Raw genomic sequence first — 20718 nt, 5'->3', positions numbered from 1 at the left:
GATCTTATCCTATCCATGCAATGCAATGCTAAACCAGTTCCACTAATCAAACATATGCGCCGTTGGTCATTTCGTTCAAGATGTCCCTCGTGATAAGTTTCCCTTTTAATAACGCCTTGTCGCTAATCCTGGCCGTTTTTGGTGAACGCCTGCGGTTCTCCTTTCCAGAAGCTTTCTTCCGTGGCGATTTGATCCTTTGTGTAGGGCCTGTGGCTGTGATCTGTGTACCAAAGTCCTCAAAATAATGGTTCTCAAGCGCATTGGCAGGCATCTCGTAAATCCAATTCCGGTCCTCCATCAAAGATATGAATCGGCTTAGCATACTGTCGCTGCCGCTGCCCTTGAGTGTCGATTTGCTCCCAACAACGAGGAGCTTCGTTTTGGCTCGTGTGAAAGCAACATTGATTCGTCTCCAATCCTTCAGCAGGTCTCCAATATTGCACGCTTCATTGCTTCGCACGAGACTGAGGACTATCACCTCCTTATCTCGTCCTTGGAAACGATCTGTTGTGTGCATCTCTACTCCGGAGAACATCTTGAGCTTGTCTTTGAGCATAAAAAGCTGTGCTCGGTAGTGTGTCATCACACCAATTTCAGAAGCTGGAATTCCAACTGTCAAAAGGCTGTCAACGAGCTGAGAAACGATGCGGACTTCAGCTGAGTTGACGATTCGTTTGCCCTGGGCTTCTTCACGAACCGGAGGTTGGATTGTGTCAGTGTTAATGAAACGCACGCGAGTCTCGCTATCGAGAAGGTCATATAGCCAGCATCGATTCGGACCGGGGGCAGCGCAGAACGACCGGGGAGTTGCTGCATTGATGTTTGATGCATCGTAGTGTCGCTGCATGAGAGCCTCCATTCGTGGAACTTCAAGTTTCCGCCTTCGAAGCTGCTCTGTACCACACCGAAGCCTTCCATTATATATGAGAGTGTTGCTCAGAGTCATGATATCCTCACACATACGATACTGATGCTCCAGGTTGACGACCGATTCGGGGTGAGTATCGGATAAGAGTTTGAACAGGCTGACATCGAGACCGCCTTCACGTGCTTCTTCGTTCTTTACCACGGGAGGGAGCTGATTATGGTCACCAACAAGGACAAAAGTGCGAGCCATTCTGATCGGACCAGCGCAGATGGGCAGGGTAATTTGCGATGCCTCGTCCACGATACAGTAATCAAAGGAGCGTTCATGGAAGACGGAATGGTTGATACCAAGACATGTCGTTGCGACGATTGGTGTCCCGTGCCATGCATTTTTTATCTCATCGAACGACTTCATTGGGTGGCCTGCAAGAATAGCGAAGTCCTGGACGTCGGGGTGCACTTTAGCGGGGGCACCGAGACGAAGGATAGGTATCTTGTCAGCCTTGAGCTTTAGCAGAATGTTGTCCACAGCAGTGTGTGTATGCGAGGTCAGAAGTACACTCTTCCCCTGAGATGTTAAAGCGCGGATGATATGAGCAATTGTTGTTGTTTTTCCAGTACCAGGCATTCCAAGAACAAGTGCGTAGTCTTGAGCACTCATGACTTTTTCGATGGCTCGATGTTGATCAACATTGAGACTATCTCGATCCGACACGATGTACTGAGTTGGCGCAGCCTTGAATCTTGGTGCTTCTAGATCGACGATCAGTCGTCGAATTTGCCGCGATCCCACGATATCGTCTGCCATCATCTGGACGAGGTTGTTACGAACAGTCGCCATCCCGTTGCTGAATTCATCTTGGTCGAGTCGATAGCGAATAGGGGCCTCTTTAATTTTGCCTGTTGCCTCGTCCTGTGTCGCTCCCTCGTGGGCAACGTCCATAATGCTAGCAAAAATCTGATTATCCCTCTCGTCAAAGCCAGGTTGCCGAATGCGGGCGTTATGGAGTCGCCTGTCAACTGCGACACTGATTCGTTGCCTCTTGACTGCTGTAACGTAGCCTATGGCCAAGGCGAAGTGGCCCTCCTCGTCAGAGACCACAATTGGCTCTCCGACTGACAACTCAGACTCCAGGAATGAGAATCCTGAAACTTGAACTCGCTTGACAAAGGTGTAGTGGTATCGATTGATCCTAGGGTTGTCCGTGTCGACTGAAGCCGAACCCTCTTCGATGATAACATCTGCAAAGCATCGAGATTTCTTTTCTCGTTCAACACTAGTCATTGTCCATAACTCTCTTTTGGTTTTTTGGCTCTCTTTCTCTTCTTTGGTCAGTAAATTCTCCCACTTGATGAAGAATTGTTGATGATGAGGGGTTAAATGCTTGACGAGCTCATCAAATTTCTCGTTCATGCCACTCGAGTCTCCATCTCCGTCGTCAGCGAGTCGATGGTAGATGAAACACGATGTCTTGGCGTAGCATTTTCCACACATGTGCTTGCTCTTGAGCATTGGTGGCAACTGAACACTCCTTTCTCGAACGTAGCATGCTAGTTGATTTCTTTGCATGATCATGTGTCGGAGCTCGTGTCGGATTGCGGGAATACGCATCGTCTTGGATGTTTCCATATAGTAGAGGATCCCATACGCAATTTCAATATCGTAGCGGTCCGATAAGAGCAAAGTATAGAGTGCAGTTTGAGCCATATGGTTACTGTTTGCATGTTTACCCGTCTTGACCTCAAACGGCACAGTCAAAGTCCGAATATCATTTCCATCTTGCATTGCAACTTCAACGGTTGCGTCGATGTTGCCCTTGAGTCCGTACATTGGGGACCACACGTGTTCCTCAACATCCAAGAGCTTGGTAACGGCCATATTTGCCTTTTTCCCGTTTCGGTCTTCAACTACCGCATCCTCCTTTGGGCGGAAAGATACGAAAGCGCCAGCCCAGTAACTCAATTCGGTCATTTTCGATTGCAGATGCTCTCGAGCTGAAGGTATGCCAACTTTGATAGTATAGAGGTCCTCGACATGCTTTTCTGTTATTCGGTCGATGACGGCGCATAAGAAAGGGAGATCCCACTTGTTAGCAAGAAGGGCCTCTTGGAAAATTTCGTGTAGCATTGTTCCGTAGATAAGGGGTGGTGTGGGAGGACTGGTGGCCTTGACTCGATCTTGCAGCACAGCACGGCGCATGCAACCGAACGAATCAGCCACCACAGTCGCGGATATGAGTTGATCAGGGTGTAAGATAAGGAGATTTTGGCCATCGTCAACGATACATTGACCTCTTAAAGAGAAATCGCCTATAATGTGAACGTAGGCATCTGCGTGGGCTGGTGTGTCAAACCATGAAGCCCTCAGGTGAACCGTCTTGATATCTTTTGAATTGTCGGCCTGAATGAGAAGAATCTGAAATTGCGAATCAGTAATATTCGAGCATAATTGTCGACTAGTTTACCTTTTCTGGCCGTGCATGTCCGTATTGATCCGTATACTCGCCCTCCAAGACATTCGTTACCAGGTATCGTTGGATTGTTCTTGGTTTCCGGCTCTACCTGTTACTTAGCATATGGCGGATCCTCCTAGGTTGTTCGACGTACGTCTCCGGAGCAGTTCTGGGCCGCTTGGGTTGCGGCCAATTCCACGGCTTCAAAATCAAAGTCTCCGTCAAATGCGTCTCCAAATTCGTCATCCAAGTCATCAAGTTCTGTTGCTGCTGGAGCCTGTGATACTTGTTGAGAGTCCGCAGTAATGAGATCTTCTGCCTCGTCGAAGAAGTCATCGTCCAAGTCGTCAAATTCGTCCAGCTTCCGGTCAAACCTTCCCGGTGTCTTGTGCTCGATCTCGGATACTGGGTTGTTTTCGGCTACTGCTACATCTGGTTGTGGATTTGTTTCCAATTGAGTAGTGTTGATGCTGGCTTCAAGTTGCATTATGGTGTCGTCGTCAAATTCGTCAAAGTCATCATCACCATAGTCCGAGGAAGCAGGTTCTGGAGGTGGTAGTTGAACTGGAGGTCGAGCCGGAACTTGAACATGCTGTTGCGCAGGGTGTTGTGCAGGCGTTTGAGACCTGGCTTGGGTTTTTGAGAGGCGTGGAGAGCCACTGCTAGTGGTATATATCCGCCTCTTCTTAGGAGAAGGAGATTCTGGAGCATCTTGGGGCTCCTCGCGGGGCTCATCACTTGGCCCGTTGATGCTACTAGTCACCGTATCAAGCAGTGCATTTACCATTGAAGACTTGGATGCCTCCATCTCTTCCATCTCAGTACTCAGGCGACTACCTGACGTTGATCTTTCCACCCTTCTCCTTTTGGGCCAATTCAAGCCACAACTTATTGCTCGTCTGAGATTGGATTCGCCAGCCGTTGGTTTCGATGGCCGTGGCGAAGACGATACCATCAACTGTGCAAGTGCAGGGTTTGCAAGTCCTAGAGGGCTACCTGCGTTGTCGATTCCATTTAGCGAATATCGGTCCCATAATTCCAGTGTTGGATCCGCGTGTGGTGACTTGAGGGCCTGCGCCAGCTTCCTGACGTTTACCGAAGGTGTATTGGACTTGTCCGCCACCGGAGATGAAACAGGTGATGAGCTCCTAGCACGTTTTCTTCCTTTGCGGTTCAACATGGGGGACAATGCTGGCATGTACAACGTATCCTGTCTATTGTCCCAGAGGAGCCGATCATTCGGCGAAGTAGTTGTGTCATCTTCGGTACCACCTGCAGGCTCGAGCAGCTCTTGCCAGGTCAATCGAGTAGCGGGTGTCGTTGTTGTATCATCCTTAGTTCGGTTGTTTGATACATTCTGATCGTTTTCTGTGCTCTCTGTGGCTGATTCGCCATTCGACGGGTGGTACTGAAACTTATTGAGCTTATTCTTGGTCACCTCGGACACAGGCTGGAGTGCCCGAGGCCTTGGTGTTTGCTGAACGGGGTTGCTCCTCGATCGCTGCCATGGCAAGCGCTGTAACTGTTAGTGATGCTCAACTTTGTGTCTGTATATATAGGTAGTTTTTTTTCATTACCTTAGTTCGGCCAACTTGATCCGAGTAGGATTTTTGTAGAGGCATTATACCTACCGGGGCTTGAACATTCCGATTTCCAAACCCGTAAAGTAAGGTGATAGTGGGACATTTGAATTGAAGTGGAGGAAGTAGTTAGACGCGTTCAGTTAATGGGCAAACGCGTCGCGATATTCGCTACCCCTTGTCGCTGTTGTTGCCAGGTCACGTGGAGAAGCTCTTAGCGTGGTTGGAGCTGCAGCGCATCCATGTCATCTCCAAAGCTCTAACGAAGCTACCCGACTCCACACATCAACGGCCTATGTGCGTCAGTGGACCAGGCTTCACAGCGTCACCATTTTTGGTCCCGCCAAGTCCGTTATTTGGTGATCTCGAGCCGATGAATCAGTGAAACAACACCGCATAACGCTTACTCCGACTCTGAATCACTTACTTCCGACCTCAAGAAACTCAATCGCGATGGATTCTCAGCCCAATGGCACTGGCCCTGCCCAGTCCCGCGAAAGCTACAAGCACTCTATGGAAGAATGGCGCCAGTCGGCACTCGCCCAGCGCAACCAATATGAACCCCGCGTCAAAGAACAAGTCACTCGATACTTTCAAGAATACTCTCCCCCGTTTTACGCCTCCGTAATTGGCTACCGTCGTGATTGGAATCTTCTTGTTGCGACGTCCCGGGTCTCTGGCTTCGCGGCCACTCTGGGTCGAGATTTGGAGGATGTGGAAGCAAAAGCCATTGCCGAATATACCCTCGATAACATCCATACCAACGCCGGTTTAAAGTGGCTGAGCGTCGCACTCGCTGGATACATGACCTATCGTGGTCGCCGCACATGGCAATTCCCCTTCTATAAGCCCAAGCTCGGCGGCCGATTCAACCCAAATGAGGCCACTAGCATTTTCACAAACAAGAAGATCCGTGGAGCTTACCCTCGCGCAACATGGCATTGTCTTCGATTTACAGCCTACGCCGCTGTCATAATGCTAATGATTGAGCCCGCATTCCGGGCTGTCAGTTTCATTCGAACCGAAGCTGCCATGACAAATGACCCCCGCTTGAAACAGTTCACCAAGGATGCAGCCGAGCGTGTCAAGGACGTAATGAGCAACCCAACCATCTCAAGAGCACCTTTTACAGGGAGGGATGTGCATAAAAGTGATGACAACGACCCTTGGGCCAGTAATGATTCAAGCAAAACCAGCTCTGAGAGTAGATATCAGCCCACCCCTACCCAGTCCTGGGATAAGGCGCAATCCTCGACCACAACGCAACAAAGTCAACGACCCAATGACGACTGGAGCGTTCTAGATGATGATGATGATGCTTCACCAATCGCTTCCTCTTCCCGCAATAAACCAGCATCTCCTCCTGCTGGTTCTGCGTGGGAACGCATTCGACAACAATCACAAGGGCCACCCCAGCAATCTGATTACCAGTCCCGTGCCTGGGCTGCCCGTTCTCAGACCGGGTCTCAGCCAGAATCACAATCTGGCTGGGACAGTAGGTCCGCTGGTAGCTCTAGTGACAGTTTTTCTTTCAGTAAATCGGACGAGGAAAGGGCAGTCGCAAAAGAACAGGCGCAAGATGAATTCGATCGACTTGTTGAAAGAGAAAGGAAGGGCGTGGATCAGGAGAAGGCCTGGGGGCGCAAGTAGAGTAAGCATTGTACAAAAAGACTGCATATGCCTGTAGTTATGTATTTTTCATGTAGCACAAATGAAGAAAGCATAATTCAATGAGCTTTGCTGCTGTGGTTTATTTTGTTTTGATAACGCTGAAAACAAACTCAATTCTGATTACGTTGCCAGCTCGACCATTAACAATATGCCCATCTCCCCCTCGATACGCCTGCTAACATTCCTTGTTTTTTTACTGCTTTACTTCATCGGATACGGCAACAGGCTCAACTGCATCACCTCCCTCCGTCTTGTCCACAATGGTCTCCAAGATACTCTCACCAGCTGTGTTCGTAACGAGACTCTTTTCAACTTGGGTTGGTTCTTGTTCACGCTCAGGCTCGGGTTCTTGGAGAGACGCCTCTGGAGCAGGCTCTGGGGAAGGTTCCACAGCAGGTTGCTGTACAGGGAGCTCAGGCTCAGCTTCTTGAGGTAGCTTTCCTGCTGCGGGTTCCGGATCCCTATGCACTGGAACTGATTCTGATTCGGGCTCTGATCGGAGCTCCGGCTTGGGCTCCAGATTAGGCTCAGACTTCGGTAACGGTTCTTGGGTAGTCACAGGCTCAGCGACAGGCTCCTCGGTCTTTTCCACCGCTGGCTCTGGTTCAGAAACAGGAGTCTGTTCACCAGATACTGACAGAGAGCCCTCGAGATCGATAGACCAAAGAGTCTGGGGAGTTGAGAATGACAAAGAAGGACCTGAAGATTGCACGGCCGGCGCCGCGGGGCTCTTGGCGGGAGCTCGGCGCTGTGGGCCCCGGGCTCGACCTTTGCGAGCATCCGAAAGCGGGGCCTTCTCCTTCTCTTCCGTCAAATCCTCTTGCGGCTTGGTATCCTCCTTCTTAGGGGCCTGGGGCCCTAGCTTGAGACGCTTGTTCAGATCGCTCATAAAGCCTGCTTGAAGGGCGGCAATCTTGCTACCGGCCGGTCGGCTAGGCACGGGAGGCTTCTGTTTAGGCTCTGCCGAGTCTCCTGATGAGGCTTTTGTAGGTCGAGGAGGGATCTGAGGCTTTGGCTTGTCAGACACGGGAGGTTTTGACTTGCCCTCATCGCTCGTTGTGTGCTTGGGCTTGGGTCGCTCCGGAATTGCAGGACGATCCTCAGATGCTTTTCTAGCCGGTCGCTCCGGAATTGAAGGCTTGTTCTGCTCCGTAAGTTCCTCCTTGGGCTCCTCCTTGACCTCGGGTTCTGGGGTATCAGAGATAGTAGTCTCGTAGAGCTGGCTCTCGGGAGCATCTTCCCAAATGTCTTTGCTGGGGAATCGTTGACTAGCAGAAGGTCTCTTGTTGTTGTTCAGGAAAGAATCAGATTCCTTTGATTCGTACCATATTGGCTTGTCATGGTTCTTAGGGGGCTGAATATCCACAGGACCTCTGGCCTCTTGCTCGGCAAGTTCCTCTTGTCTCTGAGCAAAGATATGAGCTGGGGTTTTAGGACGATCCATTGCGGATGATCGTCGTCGAGGCTCCTCTGTCTGCTCTGTCTGTTCCGCCTGATCAGGTGTCGAAACCTCAACAGTGAAGTGCACGCTGTCCGGGGCATCCTCCCAAATGTCCTTGCTAGGGAAATAGTGTCGTGCCTTGTTGCCAGGTGCTGGCTTCTGAGCTTCCTTCTTCCCCTCTTCAGGGAAAAGAGGCTCATATTCTTCCACGTCATCCAGAGAAGTGGGAGCAAATTCTTGAGAGTCATTGTTCTTATAGATGCTTGTGGGTCTGCTCTTGGGTCTGCTAGACCTGCTCAGAGGTCGGCTTGTTGGTTCCTCCAAATCACCGCTACCTCGACGGTCAGCGGGAGGATGAACAGCAGGACGCTGGCTGTAAGAAGAATCATCATTCTTGACTTCGTCGGCAGCCAAAATGGGTGCAGTGTATTCATGGTCCTCCTCGTCTACAGCAGGATCCTCGTTACCATACGAGCGGTACTCTGGGTGCTTAGGATCGTCAACGTGCACAGTATGTTCACCATCGGGGCCAGTGATCTCCGACTTGAATGACAGGGGCTGAACCTGGCCTTCATTGGTGGAAGCGGGTCGGGGAGAAAGGCGAGAAGTGTATTCTTCACTGGCCTGGAAGCCAACTTCATCAGTAGGCGTAGCCTGATAACCAGATGTGCCTGTATCTCATTAGCTAGTGCGAGCACAAGTTTATTCGCAACTTACCTAAACCGGCGCCACGAGATCGAGTGTCTCTGACCAGTTTGTTCAGGTCATCCTTGCTCATGGCAAAGTCATTTTGACGATCATGTAGAGGAGTCTGATGTTCCCTCTTAAGGGCTTCAGGATGCTTCTCGTAGTATTCCTTCTCGAGTTTGTCCAATGGCGCAACACCATGGCCGTGGAGGCCGTAGCTACCCGGAGGTCCACCACGAGAGCTATGCTTGCGGTGATGGTGCTTCTTAAATTCCTCAGACCCAGGGCCAGGCGAAGGGGCCTGAACGTCACCAAGATGAGGGTTCATGGGCACGCGCTGGCCGATTTCGGGAATACCATGCTCATCTTCCACCTCAGGACGGCCATCACTGACCGATACATTGGTGCTGGACTGCTTCTTGTTGCCCTGTGTAGATCCAGGGCGACCAATGCCAAATTGTGCTGCCTTGTCGGAGTCGGTGCGGGTAACAGCCTGGACACGCTGCTTGGCGCTTTGCGCTGGCAGGGAAGGTTTGGGCGCATGAAGCTTAAGGTCCTCCGCAATGGTACGTGTTTGTTCGGGTGACGCAGCTCTGTTGTCCTCGTCGACCTGGACCTCGTCAGGCTTGACTTCGTGGGTCACGGCACTGTACTCAGCACCCTCCTGGCCAATCGAAGGCATCGAAACGCTGGTTGGGCGGTTGATTGGATCCTGACGAGCATCGTTCGGGTTGAATCGGGCAGAGATGGGACTCTTTTGAGGAATGCCCTCGTTGAAAGGTGAGGGAGCGAATCGATCGGGATTGGGAGATATCGAGCGGTCAAATCGTTTCGATGAAGGACGAGGTGGAATCTTGGGAACATTGGCCGTGGAATCGTTCTTGTCCTGGCCCTTAGCCGGGCGGGGGGGGATAACGGGAGGTTGTTGCATGGCGGCAGCGGTCATTGTTGATGTTTAGATGCTCGGAGGAGCGATTATAGAAAGTTGACGAAACAAAACAAGAGAGGTAAGTGCAGGTTTCATGTAAGACGGGTTGTGTGATGATAATCTGGGGCGACCAAAGAATGGTCAATACTAAACAATTAGTATGAGTTCGAATAACAATTGTAGAACCAAGGCAATTGGAAGCTATAGCACGAATTGGAACTTATCCGTGACAGGGGCATAGACTGGTATTTAAAGGCATTTGTTGGCCTCGATCCCAGTCTAAAGTCCCATCAACAAGATTCCGTCCATCCATGTGCCCGTGCCGTGCCTGTAGGTTGTTCCAGCTGAGGTACGGTACTGTACTGTACCTACAGTGCTGGACCAGCCCCTGGGCTTATCGGATCCACGGTTCACGAGTTAGAGGCGCCGCCTGTGAATGGATCCATTGCTATCAGAAAGCGATAGAAATCCAATGCCACATACGGGCACACCCTGCTGCGCCCACCAACTGTTGCGCCCGTCGCACACCGATTGATTGATCTTTTGCTCAGGGACGAAGAAACTTACCAATGGGGTTGCCGTGATTGGTATTGATTGGCCCAGGCACAAGCAGTGCAGATATATGTAGTATAGTTCAATACTAACTAACAACCGGCTTTGGTTGGGGATTTGAGGTGTCAGATAAGACGAGACGAGATGTACAAAAGCTATTAAGTGCGCATTTTCAAGCTGGCAGTGGGCCTGACTAGATCAGTGTATTTATATGCCAGACTCTGGCCTCAATACATACGATACAAAATGGAACGTCCAGGTGACAGGAAGTGCCACCGGAGCTGCTGGTGACTTTTGCTCATCGTCACTGGTTGTGAAAACAGGGATGGCGATGGCGCCAAGTCGGACGGTGCGAGGCGTTTCTGATCAACACTGTAGCTAGATCGTGGATTGTTTTGAAGAGTTGAGAAGATGGAGAATGCAAAGAAGCTGCTCTATCCTCGACGATCTTTGAGTGGGAGCTTTGATTCGGTTTTCAGCTGCAATTCGTGTATTCTGCTCATGTCAGAGCACGAATTGAGTACATTTTATAACCTCATCCCATCGTTGACCTCTGTTCTGAAGCTTACCTCAGAGCTTTCCAAATAAAGCATTTTCGTCACTTGCATGGCCCTGGATACAGTGCCCCCCGCATAACTATGATACCACAGTCCAGTCCCATGGAAGTCCCTGAATCTGTCTGTCCGTGTACGGTTCCATGAGTCTATGGTTGTCCTTCTGTCCAATCCCATTGTTGAAACTTGAGACGCGCGGTGCGACAGCCAGATCAATGCAGGTGCTCGTTTCTGTCTTGAAATTATGCATGCAAAGGTAGCGTTGCCTTTTGGTGTCGAGATATCATCATAAGGTAAGAAAGAACCGTTGGTAGGTACCTAGGTACCTAGGTAGGTGACCAAGGAGGTACTTTACTCACTCAGAGTCTCCCTCAACAGCTCGCTCCCGCCGACCCGCCGTAGTTCATCATGGCGGGGATCTCCTGCAGTCTATTCCCCACCAACCGATCGATGCTACAGCCGGCTATTTTCTTCCTGTTGACGCTCCCGTCCATAAGAGGTCAGAAGAATGACGCTTACTCGACGGCGTGCTACTGGACGGTACGGTGAACAAACCTGACGGTCGCCTGACCAGCTGGAACGGAGCTATCAAACCATGCGTTGCAAGTGAAAACGTTGTTGGTAAGAGACCACGAGCCCCTTTGTTCCTACAAAATGATGTACTGTTCAGGGACAAGTATGTACTATCGTGGTCTCCGAGGAAAACTGGAGTCTCGAATTGGATCAGGTAACAAAGGCCAATGACGATCTCGTTGTTTTGAGATTCTAAACTTCTTTCAGCTTCTGTGTTGTTGTAAAATAGAAGCAGAAGCAAAGGCTGGTGTCGATGATCGCCCACCTGTGATGGAACAAACTTTGTTTCCCCTGGACACCTTACAGTATCACGATCCTCCAGTCGAATCACAACCCGTCTGGCCTCTCCACCCTGTACATGATGCCATCAGACCGAGAAGTTTTGCACAGCTGTCCCAAAAGGTCCGTTCTGACGCCATCTCCGTAACCAGAGCTCCAGTTGACCGGTCCGGCTACCCTAGACATGCAAACTCTCGTATCGTGTTGAACATATGGCCTTGTAATGTTCTATGACTCATTCTATAACCGTAATGGGTTATCCTTGAACGTGTTAAAGAGAAGCACTGGTTTGGTGAAACGCCATGGCACGAAGCTCGTTGGTGTGAAAGCAAGCAAAATCTTTTGCAGCATCCGTATGGACGTCAAAGAGGTCTCGAATCGAGCAAATGTCGAGTTCGTTCAGCCATCAACCAAATTCAAACTAGCGCCCATCAAAAAGACCTGGGTATCATATCACGAGGGAACCATAGCTTTGAGCACGACCTTCCACAAGTGCTCCTTTGTCTAGAATCTGAACACTAAGTTTCCATCTTTGATATGCCGCTAATTTGAGCACATTGCAGTTCTTATCACATGATGAACATGGGTGAATAGCCATATTGATATGGCGGCGATCCCGAGAGCTATCAATAGCTTTCTAGAAATGCTATTCATAGCCTTCTGAGGGCAAGAAAATACCAGACCTTAATATAAGGCATTAAAATAAACCCCGTAAAAGATATCCTAAACTTATATGAAGTTACTTAAGTCTTTTTGTCATTTAAGAATAAGGTCCTGAGTTTTCTTTCCTCCTCTAGATAGATAGCATAGAACGATATCTGCCAGCAGGCAAATGCATCGAAGCAGCACCAACATCGTCACAGTACGATCTGATGAGCAGAAATACAAGAAATGAATTCGAATTTTAGCGAAACAACTTGAAATAACGTAGTCGTTGAAACTCGTTCACGAAATGCCATCAACTTCAATCAAAACATGAGCCGTTCCTCAACCCAGACGCCAAATCCAGCTGGGTATACAGGCCGCTGCTCTTGGCAGGAACCTAAATCTTCGAGATAAGCAGATTTTCCATCATCATCACCGTCCTCCTGCACCTGCGAGCTATGGAAAGCCTTAGGTGCCTCCTGTATTCGGCGAACGCCACGGTGCAATGTGTCAACTTGAATAGTGGTTCGTCCGCTTCGTGGTCGAGCCACGAAATTGGTCGGGCTGGCAACTGACGAGCCTACACAATCATCTGCGCAACACCCTGACCACCGAGGGTCTTGCTGCCGACAAAGGCCTGGCCCTTGATACCGGCAAGCAGGTAGCAAAGAGCAGTCAGTAGCAGGAAGACAGCAGCGGCAATCAAGCTGCTTGCACCGCTAACATTGCTAATGAACTGCAGAGCAGACATGACGCCATAGGCGGCTGCGCGCATATAGTTGGTCGAGATCTTGCGAATCGTCTCATCGAACTTGCCGGAGGTTGGGCAGATTCGGAGAAGAAGAGGGACCTCGATGAAAAGAATGACAAAGGCCGATGCGCTGTGGATGGTTAATATCGATGCTTCATCATGACATGGGTGATTCTTACATAGCAAAGGCGCAGAAGATAATGCGAACTACATTAAACGAAAAGATGTTGGCGATTCCAACAGCCAGACAGATGATCATGGAAAGAATTCCAAGCCTATGCACAAGTAGTGTCAGTCGGTTGTTACATCGTAGATGATTCGGTATGGGTCATGTCGCAAAGTGGCTTAACAGGTCAATAGCTATGATTGAAGCTGTATACAGCCGAGGATTGTTTGTAGCCTACCATTGTCCGTAGATGCCTACACGAATATTAGTATCTCCCACAAAGCGCAGTCAATCGAGAGCGACATACTGAAGTTTCGCGTTTGGAACTCCTCCTTGAGCGTCATCTTGCTAGCTTACGTCGAGCTTTCGTATTCGGGCTTGGAGCAGCCGAGGAAGAAAGTGGCTGATGTTTTCTAAGAGACCAATTCGAGATCGTAAATTGATTGCAGTAAAGCGTAACGAGAAATGTCGATTGTTGCGACGGCGATGGAGACTTGGTCGAGAGGTGGAGAGTTTGAATTGTTGTGACGACGGGGATGCGAAGTTTGAAATGATGAACGTAGCCTCTTCGTCAGGTGTAGGTATGGTATGGTTGCTGAGGTAGTCCCCAATTTTGATTGAGGCTGGTGCAGGGTCAAAGGGCTTGGCTCCAAGTCTCGATACGGACGGGCGAGTTAATGGAAGGGCAGGCGAGTGGATGCTCCACGGGGCATTGGCTGTTTTGTGTTTGTAGGGGAACGGGTCCTGTAACGAGGATGGATGGTGCACTGTTGATAGTGGATAGTAGAGGTCGAGTTGGTGAACATGAGACAAAGGGTTTTGGTTTCGGGTCTCTGGGTCTGCTGAGACGCAACCAAGAGGCTTTTGTAGTCCTTGTTTCTTTTCTTTTCTTTTCTGTTCTTTTCTGACTTTGTGCTGTCTTGCTTAACATGTATTCACTTTCTGTTTAGGCAACTCTATTCTCTGCACAGCCAAGTGACGTACGTTGACCACGCGGCATCGCCAAGCCTCGCCCAGAGTGAAGCGGAGTTGGTTCTCAAATGGAGTCTTTCACAGAGACAATCGCCAAGTTTATTAATGACAAAGCTCAGTCGGCCAGTGGATGCTTTGGAGCTCCACGGATTCGTATTCGAAGACATCAGCTTGAGGTGAGGGTATATTGAGATCCAGGCACCCTTCAAAAGCTGTATTTTAAGCCCACGAATCAACACTCAAGGTTCATGCATACCTAGGTATTGTGGTAGGTACCTTAGCCATGAATCGACCATACTCCAGACTTTAAAGACCAGCTGGCATTTTGGACTTTACAGTTCGAGAAGTTTGTGATGCTATAATAAGCACAAGACTGACTTCATGCTCTGAATATTATCCCTTGGTTTACTTTCATAATTAGCGTTCTACAGAACTATATTGACCAGCTACGGATGCGTGACAATCGATCAACTTCAGTCATGTTACACGAGTAAGCGAATCCGTCATCTAGAGCTACCCCAATCGAGATCTTCTCACAGGAATAGCCTCAATTCAGTCCTGCCAACAACACCCAACTAAACGTTCCATGGCCTGCGCGATCGTACCTTATTCTTACCACGTGTTGGGGTGGAGTGTTTCCTCCCGTAGAAGATCCGGGGACCTGCCAAAGTTCCATACCTATAAATAAGCTCCCTCTACACCATTACATCATCTTTAACACGCATCAATTCTGTCTTTGTAGCTTATCAAGCAACACTGATTGGTCTCTAGCCCATGATCTGACTGTGAAACTCAAGCAAACAACCCGCGAACCACCAATTGTACAAACTGCCTCATTGCAAGCTCCCTGCTATTAATACCTCCTACATTCCGGAAAAATAGTCCAGTGAATGAAGCCTTACGGAAAATGACTTATACCGTTCTGTCCAATGACCAGGTTAACTCCATCCTGGAAGGTCTTACCGTTGACGAGCTTGATGAGTTCCGCCATGTTCTGGCTTCATCCCTACACGAATTCTCTACCGGAGTGCCGGCTCTTGAGGAAGCCTTTCAGCAGCCAGAACGCATCTCAACACTACATCCAGAGACCATGGCTAGGACACTATATATGCCCTCATGTGCTCCGTGTGGAATGGGCTGCAAAGGTGAGACTTCATCTCACAGTATAGACGAATCAATCTAACCAATAAGTAATTTCCTTGACGAGTACGGAAGCATCCCAGGATTCCAGGGTTACACAGATCAGTCCTACTGGTGTTCTCAACCTGTTCCGGCCAGATGGATCACCACTTGGAATCGTCAATGCAACAGCTCTCACAGCATTCAGAACAGCCCTGGCATCTACCTGTTTGTTGGAGCGCCGCAATCATGTCAAGACCTTGACAGTATTTGGCAGCGGTCTTCAGGCTTACTGGCATATCCGGCTTGCCCTGATGATCCGCGGCAGTACTATTAAACACGTTCATGTTATAAACCATAGGTGGAGCGATAAAGCGACCGGCATTCTGAAGAGATTCGCCAGTATCCCTCCTGAGATTAAGAGACGAGAAGGTTGGTCGGACACCAAGTTCGGTCTCCTGATCCCTGCGTTCCACGAGTATCGACGCCTCATAAAAGATCAGATAAGGGATGCAGATGTGATCTACTGCTGCACAGCCTCGCAAAAAGACCTCTTTGATGGATCTATCTTAACGTCTCATGAGGGCCGCAAGAAAGGAAGACTAATCATTGCTGTCGGAAGTTATACACCAGAAATGCGGGAGCTTCCAAATGACCTTATCCAGCTAGCAGTAAAGAGGGAGGACAAGCCTCATCGACATTTCCACAAGCATGCAGTCGAAGGCGGAGTCATCGTCGTTGATAATATCAGAGGCGTGCTCAAAGAAGCAGGCGAGATTATTGCTGCCAATATTGGGCCCCATCAACTTGTAGAGTATGTGCTTATCCATCCCCTCTAAACAGTCACTGACATCAATGGCAGGCTGGGGGAACTTGTGATGCTCCATCGTCTAGCTATAGAGGAGTCTGACGGATTCTCCAGCAGTCAGGCATCTTTCTCTTCTGACATGGATAAACTAGATATCCATGGTAGGATGAGCTCCATGTCCACGGTCTATGGCAGCGGAAGCAATGCCAGTGACCCCCCGACCAGCCCTACAGGTTCAGTAGATTCAGAAGGGCGCAGATCAAGCTCCTTTTTCCATTCGAGAAAGAACTCCAGTACCTCTCTGGACAAGGAAAAGAGAAAATCAGAGGACCATCTCTGTCGTTGGTTGAGGGACGGTACTGTAGTATACAAGAGTGTCGGGCTTGGACTGATGGATCTCGTGGTGGGAACACATCTCATTGAGGTTGCAAATGAGAAGAATGTAGGAACCCGGATAGAAGGATTTTAGAGAGGATAAATCGAAGTAAATACTAAATGCTCTTAATACATGCTGTGAATATTTGTACACAAACTCTACTCGGCGACCCAGATGGCGGCCATACCCATACCAGTTCCTACACACATGGATGTTGCGCCAACCTTTTGGCCTGTTCGCTTCAACTCATATAGGAGAGTAGAGACCTGTCGGGCACCAGTGCAGCCTAGGGGATGGCCAAAGGCAATAGCACCTCCCTTGGGGTTGATCTTCTCTTGGGGAATACCCAGCTCGTTGGCACACCACAAACACTGACTGGCAAAAGCCTCGTTGATCTCCCAGATATCGACATCATCCTTGGAGATACCGGCAAGGTCGAGAGCCTTGGGAATAGCCTTCCAGGGGCCCTGTCCCATAAGAAGGGGCTTGACACCGACAATCGAGGCGCAAACGTACTTGCCGAGGATTTTCTGTCCAAGCTTCTCGGCAGTAGATCGCTTCATGAGGAGGACAGCGGCAGCGCCGTCGGAAATCTGACTGGCGTTACCAGCATGGATAGAGCCGTCCTTGGCAAAAGCAGGGCGGATCTTACCCAGAGACTCAGCAGTGATGCCATCACGGACACCATCATCCTTGGAGACGGTAATCTCCTTGGTGTTACCCTCCTTGTCCTCGAACTTGACCTTGAGGGGAGCAATCTCCTCGTCAAAGAGTCCTGCTTTTTGGGCCTTGACGGCCTTCTGGTATGATGAGGCAGCGAAGGCGTCCTGTGCAGCTCGGGTGACGTTGAGGTCCTTGGCCATCTGCTCAGAGAGGACACCCATGGGCACCTTACAGTTGGCAGCCTCGGGGTGGTTCTCAAAGGCCTCTGAGAATTCGGAGACAGCGCCAGGGCCATAGTTCAGGGACATGCTCTCAACACCAGCACCGATACCAATATCGATCATACCAGTCTTGATCTGGTTGGCGACATCGACGGTAGCCTGGAGACCAGAAGAGCACTGCCTGTTGAGGGTTCGGACGGCGATAGATTCAGGGAAACCGGCAACCAAGCTGGCAGCTCGCATCTCGGTTGCGCCGCCACCGGGGGCGAGAACGGTTCCAACGCATAGGTCCTCGACGAGAGCAGGGTTGATCTTTGAGCGGTCGAGGATGGCCTTGAGAACACCAGCCATGAGATCAGCAGCGGGGGTGTCCTTGAAACCACCGCGGCCTCCCTTGGTGAATGCGCTTCGGCAGGCAGCGGTGACAACGATCTATGTATGGTCAGTAAACTGTATCGGCGCATACGGACGGCAATGCTTGGCAACATACATCGTCAGGGTTCTTCTGGAGGATCTTCTCGCGACCGCCAGCGGTCGGGTTGCCAGAGATCTGGCCTCCAATCTGAATGATTCTGTCGGTGACTGGAAAGACAGTTAGTTCGAGTTTGCGATGATCGCAGTGCGACAAGAAGACATACCACCCATTTTTGCTATGATGTAAGGATAGATAAAAGTGATTGAGGTGAGGGAGAGATCTGAGTAGGTAGTACTGGGGTATAATGCGCAAAACAGAGGACAGAAGTTTGATTGAGGCGGAGAAAAAGTATAAGAGAGGAAGGATTATTATACAGAGAGAAACCTTGCTAGACCTCGGATGTTGTGCAGGAGTAGAAGTAGACTCGGGCTTGGTCAGCTTTGTCACAGGAGAAGATGGTAAAGAATGGCCGAAGATGGAGACCAGCTAAGAACGGACTTCAAACCGTGAGACCGACCGACCGAGGCATCTCGTCGCCCCAGTCTTGGCGTTGCTAGCGCCTCTTTTTAGTGTCCGATCACATGTTATTTCCCCAGCTTTCAGCGCGGGGGAACTTCTCCAACTGCTTTCACTCTTGCGTCACGCGGTGGCTAGTAAAGTAAGAAATACTCCAAAAAATGACGATTTGATCTGAGTCTGATAAGCACGTGGTCCCCCAATTATCACAAGGAAATAACCGACTCGTTGAAGATTGGCGAACTTGATTCGTGACACCGCCGTTCCCGAACTGGGTATCTATGTAAGAAAACATAATAAGAATTTTAATACAAGACCAACGCCATTCTACACCAAGGAAAGTAAACAACCAAACAAACAAACAAAGATGATCAACAGGAAATCCCCTAGCCGCGGATTGTTATTTCATACAAGTGTCAAAAGAAGAGGAAAGGCCACCGCAGTCCGAAACAGCCGGACTCCAGGCGGCGCTCGGGTCCTCTTCTTGATATGACTGAGATGCTATCGACAGAGCATCCCAATCCCAAGGTGAACTTGAGTCTTCACCAGAACCTGAGTCGCCCACGGATTTTGGTACCGAAAGTGAAGTATCGAACGATGTATCTATCCTGATAGAAGGTATCGACGGTACCGTAAGGGCCCGATTACGGCCAGTGGTGTATTGTTGTGGTACTGGAGGTGTAAGCACATACGGTCCGAGGATATCCTGAGGTTGCTGCATATAAGGAGGGCTGATGCCAGTCCATGGTAGATATTGGCTTGGAGGTGCAGATCGAGACAACTGTTCTATCTTTGGGTTAGCTACATTCTGACATGAGCTAATCAGTACGACATTCTACCTACCAGTTTCATCAACTAGATGCAGAGCCTTGAGTGCATCGATGCCAAGCTCAACACTGACCCGTTGGTCTGGAAGCTTGCCAAGCCGAATTGACAGTTGCTTTTGAACACTGCCAATTGTTTCCACGTCAATTACATCCAGTTCGCACCAGTGTCGGGCGTCTTTCCAGCGAGGCTTGGGCACTGGATGTATCTTGACGCCCCAGTTGCGAGCAAAGTCGTTATCGACGACACTCGAATCTCGAGTGAGATAGCACTTGGCAATACACGGTACTTCGGTGGTCTGGGTTTTGAGAGTAACTCGGATCATCTGTTCATGTTTGACTCGTGCTGACTGAGTTCTTAGGGGCTGTGCTGGCATCTGCCAGTTGGGGCCTGATAGCGGAGAAATAGGAGACTGGCCTTGGCTTGGAGGCTCCTCGTCTGTGAAAACGGCGGACTCGTCCACGGATAATCGAGGGAATGGCGAAGAGTCCTGGGAGCCAAGAGGTGGAAATGTTATGCAAGTTTCGGGTTGATTCGTCTGGGCTTGAAAGCCCAGAGGATCAAAGTACCTGTCACTTCTGGCCCGCCGTCGGAATGACTCAATAGTGTGAGAAGTAGTCGACGAACTACTTCGACGCCTTGATCGATCCTTGGAGATGGGACTGAGTGTAGAGGGCGACCGCGAGCGAGGGGAAGCTTGTCTGATGGCTTCTTCCACGCTGAGTTTCAGGCGACCAGGCCTACCAGCCAGAGCTGGGTTTCTTTGTCTGCTCGGCGGAGTCATTGGTAAATGTTAGAGTGTAGACGAAATGGATGTAAGGCAGATAATAGTGCCTGGAAAAGAGTAAATATCGTTTAAAAAAACAGGGACCTCGATTCTTAAACAGGAACTAGACACAATGAAGAATGGAGCAGCGGGGGTATGAAATTCAAGCTGATATATGCAACAAGTATATGAGGTTCGATGTCTGAGTGAAATCACCTCTGCTAGGTTTTCCTCGACATCGTGGACAGGCAGCGCAGCAAAAGTGCAGATGTCTGTGGCCAGCCATTGGATTAGACCCTGTAGCAGCACGCTTCTTTATTCCGAGGCATACTGGTCCAATTGTCTGCCTCGATCCTCTTTTCCATCAAACACCCAAAGAATAAGCGTTTTGAGTGGTCTCTGGTGCTTGTCGCTGTGCACAGCCTCGCTTTACCGACATATCGAAGGCGGGCTGTGCTGCTAACGGTGAAATAAAGAGCCGCCTCTGTGCGTTGTGCGACCGAGACTGGCCATGCATGGTTGAAAGCGAGGAACTGCATCTTATCACCTCTGATGAGGCGCGGATGCGAGTTTCAATCACAGTTACATTCCACTTCTGTAACTGTCATCGCCTTGTCACAATCGTGGGCCTTTTCAACCTCAATATGAAAGGCAACCGGATATGGTGTTGTCAGTGCTGCGCCTCAAAGGAGCATAAGTCACCGGGCGTCGGGCTCTGACAGAAACAATATTCAAAATGACCAGTTTCATAGTAAATGATTACGAAGTGGCATGCCTCATGGAATAACACATTCGCCTTGTCATCGTAATGTATTACGACTCTGAAAGCTGAATGCCGCCCATTTCCGAGTTACCTCAATGCGGCCAGGACATAAAAATGATCATCTATG

At 49.7% G+C, this 20718-nt stretch overlaps 7 protein-coding genes across 7 annotated transcripts; 2 read left to right on the top strand and 5 right to left on the bottom strand.

Moving 5' to 3' along the window:
* Nucleotides 1–46: 46 nt before the first annotated feature.
* Nucleotides 47–4942, bottom strand: FPRO_03144 (uncharacterized protein; the record flags this gene model as incomplete). Its single annotated transcript, XM_031226676.1, has 4 exons — nt 47–3283; nt 3333–3425; nt 3475–4836; nt 4898–4942. The coding sequence occupies 4 exons, from the start codon at nt 4940–4942 to the stop codon at nt 47–49; spliced, it is 4737 nt and encodes a 1578-aa protein (XP_031077189.1).
* A 411-nt stretch (nt 4943–5353) lies between these two features.
* FPRO_03145 (uncharacterized protein) lies at nt 5354–6550 on the top strand (the record flags this gene model as incomplete). Its single annotated transcript, XM_031226675.1, has 1 exon — nt 5354–6550. The coding sequence occupies one exon, from the start codon at nt 5354–5356 to the stop codon at nt 6548–6550; it is 1197 nt and encodes a 398-aa protein (XP_031077188.1).
* A 214-nt stretch (nt 6551–6764) lies between these two features.
* FPRO_03146 (uncharacterized protein) lies at nt 6765–9645 on the bottom strand (the record flags this gene model as incomplete). Its single annotated transcript, XM_031226674.1, has 2 exons — nt 6765–8683; nt 8730–9645. 2 exons carry the CDS (start codon nt 9643–9645, stop codon nt 6765–6767), a joined length of 2835 nt encoding a protein of 944 aa, XP_031077187.1.
* A 3165-nt stretch (nt 9646–12810) lies between these two features.
* FPRO_03147 (putative Golgi apparatus membrane protein TVP18) lies at nt 12811–13491 on the bottom strand (the record flags this gene model as incomplete). Its single annotated transcript, XM_031226673.1, has 4 exons — nt 12811–13111; nt 13161–13256; nt 13386–13401; nt 13455–13491. The coding sequence occupies 4 exons, from the start codon at nt 13489–13491 to the stop codon at nt 12811–12813; spliced, it is 450 nt and encodes a 149-aa protein (XP_031077186.1).
* A 1535-nt stretch (nt 13492–15026) lies between these two features.
* Nucleotides 15027–16515, top strand: FPRO_03148 (uncharacterized protein; the record flags this gene model as incomplete). The annotated part of the gene is made up of 3 exons (XM_031226671.1): nt 15027–15264; nt 15311–16052; nt 16101–16515. 3 exons carry the CDS (start codon nt 15027–15029, stop codon nt 16513–16515), a joined length of 1395 nt encoding a protein of 464 aa, XP_031077185.1.
* Nucleotides 16516–16580: 65 nt separating this feature from the next.
* FPRO_03149 (putative Acetyl-CoA acyltransferase) lies at nt 16581–17951 on the bottom strand (the record flags this gene model as incomplete). The annotated part of the gene is made up of 3 exons (XM_031226670.1): nt 16581–17738; nt 17797–17888; nt 17945–17951. The coding sequence occupies 3 exons, from the start codon at nt 17949–17951 to the stop codon at nt 16581–16583; spliced, it is 1257 nt and encodes a 418-aa protein (XP_031077184.1).
* Nucleotides 17952–18637: 686 nt separating this feature from the next.
* Nucleotides 18638–19846, bottom strand: FPRO_03150 (uncharacterized protein; the record flags this gene model as incomplete). The annotated part of the gene is made up of 2 exons (XM_031226669.1): nt 18638–19038; nt 19081–19846. 2 exons carry the CDS (start codon nt 19844–19846, stop codon nt 18638–18640), a joined length of 1167 nt encoding a protein of 388 aa, XP_031077183.1.
* Nucleotides 19847–20718: the final 872 nt, after the last annotated feature.

The sequence above is a fragment of the Fusarium proliferatum genome, assembly GCF_900067095.1.
Source record: "Fusarium proliferatum ET1 genome assembly, contig: FPRO_scaffold002, whole genome shotgun sequence".
In the NCBI taxonomy this organism is placed as follows: Eukaryota; Fungi; Ascomycota; class Sordariomycetes; order Hypocreales; family Nectriaceae; genus Fusarium; species Fusarium proliferatum.
This window is presented reverse-complemented; position numbering and strand designations above follow the sequence as displayed.